Source organism: Geospiza fortis, unplaced genomic scaffold (genome assembly GCF_000277835.1).
Source record: "Geospiza fortis unplaced genomic scaffold, GeoFor_1.0 scaffold264, whole genome shotgun sequence".
NCBI classification, from domain to species: Eukaryota; Metazoa; Chordata; class Aves; order Passeriformes; family Thraupidae; genus Geospiza; species Geospiza fortis.
Window position 1 is genome coordinate 4,560,637 of NW_005054332.1, and position 7,848 is coordinate 4,568,484.

The window sequence follows — 7,848 nt, forward strand, 5'->3', positions numbered from 1 at the left end:
TCCACATTTTGCATGGAAAAAAGCTCAAAGCCACAATTATTCTGACAACATGAAAACACTTGCACTCAGGAGTGTTTTTCCAAAAAGCTGCCATACTTGGCATTAAGGTAGAAATACCCAGTGCAGCTGGCACACAACCCTTTCTGTGTTATGCATAGAAACAGTAAAATAACACCCTCCAGGACACCATACTGTAAGAATGAAAGGTCAATCCTTCTAAAAAAACCCCACACTGAAAATATTTTTATTTTATCAACTGGTTATCCACCACCAACTGCTTCTATGCCATAGGTCTTTATGATAAAATGTGCTTTTTCACAGAAGTTTGCACTGGAAAACCATGTTAACAGGAAGCTCTAGGATCTTCTAGGCCATGGTATTTTGGAATTGAGACATTAATAAAAAGCTCAAAAAGATTCTACAATACTTACAATCAGCTGTTATAAAGAAGTACTATATTAATGTATAATGACTGAATTGGCTGAAAAAAGTAATTCTAGTCTTTTGCATTCACAGAATTTCATTAACACAGGTCAAGTAAAACCATCTCTTTTCTCCTGTAGCTGAAAAAAGACAGACTGGGTATCCTACCTGGGAAATGTCCATCAGAAACTGGTGGGCTGTGTGTATGGTCGAGTCCTTGCTTCTCTCTGGCTTCTCTTCAGCCACCTTTAGTAGCTTCTCTGGTGCAGAGTCACTGACCTCCTCTGAGTCAAAAGTCTGGAGCTCTGGCTCCACGTCACCTGGTCCTACAACCACAAAACTAATTACTGACTTCATGGGTCAATATAATACAAGAAACAATATTGTATCTTGACTCTTTCACGGAGCATCTCATATGCTTTGTACTGCAGCTGACTCTTCCTTTTAAAAGAACTGCCAAATTTTAAGACATTTCATTCTAGGAATGGGATGAATACATCTTGCAACTCACTGGAACAGAAAACCATGCATTTCCTAATGCAAATTGTTTTTCTGTCTTGTAAACTTCTTGCTAAACAAAGTAATAGTTAACAGATATTTAACACCTGACAGTTCCACTGGTGAAGTACATTTATTGACTCTCATAGCCTCTATGACAGAATGATAGGAGGTATAAAGTCATATGAGAAGTCAGAAAATCATCATTAAAAAATGGCAATCTTTATCTTTTACTCTCTGATTTTTTAACAGAACAGTTTTCTATAAATCAAAATTCAATTTACAAATAAAAGAATGGACTAGAGAATTTGTTTTATTACTGTTTCTGCTGTACTACGCTATTTAACAACTCATTTCATAAGAATTATTCTAAAGGAGAAAAAGAATGGCATTGTAGGACATGTTTCAAAAACTAGTTTTTCAGAACATAGTTAGAGAATCATGTGGAAAAACAAGTAGACCCATTACATGCACACCTGTACTATAAATAGAGTCTAGCAAGAGATCTAAGTGATTAAAGCTCAAGGGAGTGGGAGGCAAGAATGTAAGCTTGTAAAACTCGTCTCCCCTCTCCAGCCATGCTTTGTGTTGTTCAAGAAGAAAACTCTTCAAAATTCCAATCTATGATGTAATTTACTTATTCATCAAAATTACAATTTCTATTGCAATTGGCAAGAGATACTTCTACCTAGTTTTTTTTTGAAGGGGGGGGGGTGTGTGGCTGACAAGTCAGACCTATCTTGTCTACCAACTACTTCTGTTAGCTGCTCAGTTTTGTTCCCACTTAAGAAAGAAGGCAGTGAGAGTTTGGTGCTACCTCACCAGATGTTGTTCAGACCAGCTCCTCTACTTCTTGCTGGTTTGTTTTTTTGGTTTTTTTTGCCAGAAGTTATACATAAAACAGTTGAGTTATGTGGTGCTGATGGTGGTGACATTGGAATGCATTGTTAAATGCCAATTAATTAAATGAATTGGCATTGTGTTGAACAGCAGGGAAGTGTTTGCTTTTCATTTCTTCAAAGTGGTGGATAAAGATTAGAGACCATTAACTTGAAAGAAAGCAGTAAACCTCTCTGTCAGTCAATTTAGCAAAGGCTAATGCTGGTTACTGGGCAGAAGTAAGAATACAGCTGCAGAGGAATCAATTTAGAGCAGGCATTTAGCCTTATGAAACATATCTACTACATGCAAATCTGAATACCTATATATACATCTAAAGATCCATATCAGCATGCATTTACAATGCTTTACAAGTTAATGTACCAGAAGGTTTAGTGGCATTAGACTTCTTTTTTTCTGGCTTCAGCTCTTCAGTGTCTACTGCTCTGAGATCCTCATCCTCCATTTCTGTTTCCATTGCTGCATCTTCAAAGTCTCCTTCTTCCTTTTCTTCAGGAGGCATAAAAGGTTTCTCTTGTTCCTTGCTAGCTACATCTGCACAAAGACAACACTTGTGAAGAGGAAAGTGGAAGGAGAAGTAGTCAAGTTAAAAAAATGTTGCATTCTGAGGCCACTGTGTATCAATTTCAGTGAACTTAGAAGAGATCTGAGGCTCAAACCCCTATTTTATCTTTCATTCTGCTGTGCTGTGTCATGTCAGTAAGCTATTGCCTTGATTAGCTGAAGTAAGATTTGAAGAGAATAGATTGTAAAGATATTAAGATAAAATCCATTTTTTAAAGTCAAAATGAGTATTTTCAGAAGTGTTATTGTTGGTTGGAGTCTGACTGCCAAAGAGTAGCATTTATTGTAGTGAAATGGTGTGGTTGCTTAAAAAGCAAACAGGGAAAACTACAGCAAATACGAGTGTTTCAGGATTTGATTCTGCAATGACAATTCTTTATCCCCAGAAATCCCACTGTACCATATGTCTGTGCATCATAGTGTTCAGAGCCTTCTTTAATATGTTCAAATGCATCAGCCTCCTCCACGTTTTGTTTAGGCTGAGCTGCATCCTGCTTTGCTTCACTGCTGGATTCCATGGTTCTCAGTCGCTTGTGGATGCGTTCATTGTGATCTCCCATCGAGCGCTCGTTGTCTGCCTGGCCAGGTTTCCTCTTGAAACTCTGAAAAGGAATAAATTAACACCATGAACTTCAAGAGAGGTGTAACCCACCACTAATGAGAACAGTGCTCTGACAAGGAGAAACTGAGTCCTGACTATTTGCTGGTCAATATTAAGACATTTAAACAAAAATTTAAAAGAAGAGACCAACCTGTGTATTTTTTATGCTTTGCTTCTGAGAAGCCATCCGGGCCATGCGTGTGGATTCATGGCCTTCTGACTGATTTGCACTTGAAGCTCCAGTTCCACTTTCCTGAAAGAAAAAAAATAAATTTCAAGTGTAACAAAAAACAGAAAAACTACTGTAAACAAACTCCAGATGTTAACCTGCAGTGCTTTGCTACATTCTGTTCTGAATGACCAATGGCTCATAACTGCAAGTATAATTCTTATGGACAGCAGACAAGCCACTTTGTACTACAGTTCAACTATTATCCTAAACTTATCTTTACAGCAGTGAAAGTGCAGGGTATCTACATGGTCTTTAAGGTTTTTTCAGTGAATTTACAACTGGTATAAACTAAGGTCTTATATACAGTTCTTAAAAACTATGGCAGCAGTTCCCTGATTTCAACTTGAAAACATATTAACAAATTTAGCATTTTAACTCAGACAATTCCACATAATTTACCTCTTTAGACTGGTCTCTTTCTGAAGCCTCTCCAGCCAGCTCAACAGCACTGTCACTCTGCAAATTTTCTTGCCCAGTCTGCCCTTGTGTTTCATGCTCCATTCTTTCCTCGGCCTCAGGGATCTCTTCATCCATCTCTGAATTATCTTTATCCTCCTCTTCCTGAAATAATATCAGATTATTTTAACATTCTAAAAAACACTGAGAACTGTGTGTTACTGGAAGGCACTTAAAGACAAATACAGTTATAAGACACAGTCAGGATGGCTTGAAAAGGGAAAGGCCTGTTTAACTGGATATCCCTTCTGTGATGAGGTCACCAGCCTAGCCGATGAAGAGAAGGCAGTGGATGTAGTTTTTCTGGATTTTTAGTAAGGCTTTTGATAGTGTCCCTCACAGCATCCTCTTGGACACGTTGTCCAGCTGTGGGATGAATGGATTCACAGTGTGCTGGGTGGATTCTAGGGCTAAAATAGTTGTAGTGAATGGGGTTTCATCTGGTGACAGTCACCAGTTCCTTGGGTTTCAGCTCCAGGACTAGTCCTGTTTAATGTATTTATCAATGATCTAGATACAGGAGTTGAATGCTCCATTGGCAAGTTTGCTGATACAAACTAGGAGGTGTTTTTATCCTCTCTTGGAAGATAAAAGGCCCCTTGCAAAGGAATTTAGATTGATTGGGGTCACTGGACCATGATTAAGGAGATGAAATTTAACAGGTCCAAATGCTGGATTCTGCACCTAGGATAGAATAATACTGGGCTCAAGCATAGACTGGGAAGAGGAGTGGTTGGAGAGAGCCCTGCAAAGGGATCCGGGGATGCTGGCCCACAGCAGGCTCTGTGTGAGTGAGCACTGAGTCCTGACAGCCAAAAGGACAACCCCCATCCTGGGGTGCATCAAACACAGCAACACCAGCTGGTCAAAAGAGGTGGTGAATCCACTGTATTCAGCACTGGTGCAGCCTCACCTGAGTGCTGTGTGCAGTTCTGGGCACCCCAAGTTAAGAAGGATGTGAAGGTCCTTAAATGTGGCCAGAGGACAGTAACAAAGGTGGTGCAAGGGCTGGAAGCCATGTCTTATTAAGAGTGGCTAAGGATTTTGGGCTTACCTAGTTTAGAGAGAAGGAGGCTGAAGGGTGGCCCCATTGCTCTCTACAACTTCCTGAGGAAGGGACATAGAGAGATAGGTGCTGATCCCTTCACCCTGGTACCCAATGAGAGGATGCATGGGAATGGTCATTAGGACTTTAGTATTATTTCTTTACTTACAGGGTGGTCAAACACTGGAAAAGCTTCCTAGAGAGGTGGCCAATGCCCCAGAACTGTCAGTGTTTAAGAGGCATTTGGACAACGTGCTTAATAAATATGCTTAAACTTCTGGTCAGCCCTGAGGTGGTCAAGCAGTTGGACTAGATGATCTCTGCAAGTCCCTTACAGCTGAAAGAATCTGCTCCACTCTAACACAAGGCTGAGGAGGCAGCAGTAACACAGATAGTAGAAACACATGCTTAATAAGCACAGTTCTTATTATCTTGACGAAGACTCTCACTAACATTGTGTCTATTCAATGTCAAATTTGTTTCAGAGTATCACAGAGCACATCCATTTCTTAAATCTTGTATAAGGCAATTAAAAAAAAATCACACTTTTATTTATCACACTGTACCTGAGGCTGAAGGCCTTGGTCTTCATTAGGGATTCCCTTATCTTCAGCAGATTCATTTTTCTTCTCATCAGGTGGTTGTGACTCTTCCTCTTCTTCTTGTGCATCCTCAGTGTTCTCTGCCTTTTCTTCTTGATCATGATCTTGATCTTCTTTATCTCCTTCATCTTCCTTTTCCCCTTTATCTTCAGAAATGCCTTCTTCAGCTGCTTTTGCATCTTGATCATCTCTTTCTGTCTCACCAGTATCCTCTGCATTCTGTTCTTCTGTCTTCTCTGCCTCATTTAAATCCATAGGTTTTTCATCTATTTCAAAATCATTCTCTTCTTCTGGGTTAAAAAAATCAGAGAAGTATATAAAACTTTCAGTGAAGTATAGAGACAGTGAATATTACAGGTATTTGGAATAAAACTGCCCAGCCTATCAAAAACCCATAAAATAGTCAGTTCTAGACACAGAATCTGTGTTTTCTACAGCCAGATAATTCCTTTAAGTCACAGTTGATTTCTAGCTAGCAGTACAACAGGATGAATTCCTAGTAACTTCCTTTAACCTAATACTCCTGAAAGCAAATTGACTTTTGAGAGTACAAATACTTAGAAGTATAATAGAAGAAAAATGAAACCACAAAAGCAACTGGACAATTCAGTAAGGAGATTCCAGCCTGAGTTAGGCTGTATCACTTGGGTAGCATGACAAGCATGCTCCACAGTATGCATGAAAGGGAGGTAAAGGAAAATGTTGTCATGCTGACTTCTTGTCTGGCCTGCATTTGGTATGTTGGTATTTGGATGCACAGATGAATTTGTAGGTTATTGGTGGTTATACTGAATCCTACCACCATCTCCCTCCTTTCTATAGACAAAAAGGGTTCATGATCTGATTGTCCCCCCCACTTTCATGTGGCTTTCATCTAGGAATCTGTAGAGATTTTCAGCTGTACCTTCATCCTCCTCATCATCACTCTTCTCATTACTCTCCAGATTCAAATTATCAGGAAGGTCCAAAGGTTCAACTTCAGGCTCCTTTTCTTGCTGGCCATGATAAGGATCTACTTCATTGTCATCATACTCACGCTGTCAGCAAAAGAATGGGGAAAAAAATAACAGGCATGGACTAAGTGGGAGGATAGGCAAAGATTAGAAACAAGATACTACTGTATTCTCTAGAACAAAGAAATGCTGGATACAATATTACATTTTGATCATTTAAAAGTGGATTTCCAGTGGTACACATAATCATGCATAAGGAGCAGAAAGAGTAATTTCATCAAATGCATTTACATAAATTGGTGGTACTTACAACCATCATGTTTTGTGTCCAAAAGCCAATCTTCCTAGGTGAAACATTCTAAACAGAATATGCACTCTTGGAGATGCTAAATGTACTCTTGCATACTAAGGTGTTTCTTTTGCTAAACACAACAGAATTAGAGTTTTGAAGCTTTGTCCGTCAAAACATCAATTCAATGTAAAGCCTGTTTTAGCAGCTATTACAAGTTCAGCTATTACATATTCCAGCAATCCTTTCTGGAATATGAATCAGAAAATAAATGTGCATTATAACGAATACAGTATGGTTTACTTTTAGCTCTGAAATGAACTTTTTTTCAGGGTGCTTCACTATTAAAAAAAAAGCATTTCAAATTCTCAGAAACACATGGTATGAGCAACAGCAAGATACTCCATGTAGTCCAAATAATTTTTACCTCATCAATTTGTTCATGGATTTTCTCTTTATTTCCACTGTCCTCTTCCTGTTGCTCTTTTTCCTCATTCTTGGGAGGCTTTTTTTTATTATCCTTGTTTCCTGTCCCCAAATTGTCATCTTTTGCAACGAGCTCTGAATCCTCCTATTAATAAATCCAAAAGAAGCTCAATTAACTTTATCCACTTTTCAAAGTCTTAGTGACATCATCTCCTATTAAAAAAAAAAGACAACACTCAACAGAACTTATTCCCTGAAATTATCCCCTTCTAAGGCAAGAAGCTACAAGAGGCAATTCCCATTCTAGGTCACATTAAGTTAGAAGAGTTCAATTCCTTTGATACTTTTTTCCCCCCACCCTGTTCCTGATTACCTCATCCATTCCTGGTCCAGTTTCTTCTGTTTTACTACTAGCATCTTCTTCATCATCATCATCATCTTCATCATCCCCCCAGAGCCTTTCATCTAGTTTATCATCAGCTTCAGCATTATCAAGATTGCCCATCTGCTTATCCAGTTCTTCCTCTTCATCTGAATTTTCCTCATCTTCTGTGTACAGTTCAGAGTGTGTTTCAGTACAGAAGAGAGAAAGGTAATGTTTTTGTTAACTTTAGAAGCAAATAAGCAATCCTTAATTTTATCACCCCATTCGGTTAATTGATATATGCTGCAAAGGACACACATGCACATGTTATAGGAAAGCATCAACCATTACTAGACTGATCTATAACTTTTTTTATAAGTTTGCCATAGTGAAAGAACCAAACCTTTTTTCTCCAATTCTCCATCATGCATCTTTCCTTCAAAGTCTTCAGACATTTCAATTGCATTATCTTCTCCTTCAATGTCTGGTTTAGAA

At 38.7% G+C, this 7,848-nt stretch overlaps 1 protein-coding gene across 1 annotated transcript in view; it reads right to left on the reverse strand.

The window, feature by feature from the left end:
• Positions 1-7,848, reverse strand: part of MDN1 (midasin AAA ATPase 1) — an 87,070-nt gene that overhangs the window by 7,473 nt on the left and 71,749 nt on the right. Inside the window, exons 85-94 of the mRNA XM_031057598.1 lie at positions 7,757-7,847; positions 7,363-7,538; positions 6,991-7,134; positions 6,226-6,358; positions 5,286-5,611; positions 3,618-3,779; positions 3,138-3,239; positions 2,786-2,987; positions 2,185-2,355; positions 592-749 (exon numbers count right to left, since the gene is read on the reverse strand). Of these exons, the coding sequence (XP_030913458.1) occupies positions 592-749; positions 2,185-2,355; positions 2,786-2,987; positions 3,138-3,239; positions 3,618-3,779; positions 5,286-5,611; positions 6,226-6,358; positions 6,991-7,134; positions 7,363-7,538; positions 7,757-7,847 (1,665 nt within the window). The remainder of the gene's footprint in view (positions 1-591; positions 750-2,184; positions 2,356-2,785; positions 2,988-3,137; positions 3,240-3,617; positions 3,780-5,285; positions 5,612-6,225; positions 6,359-6,990; positions 7,135-7,362; positions 7,539-7,756; position 7,848) is intronic.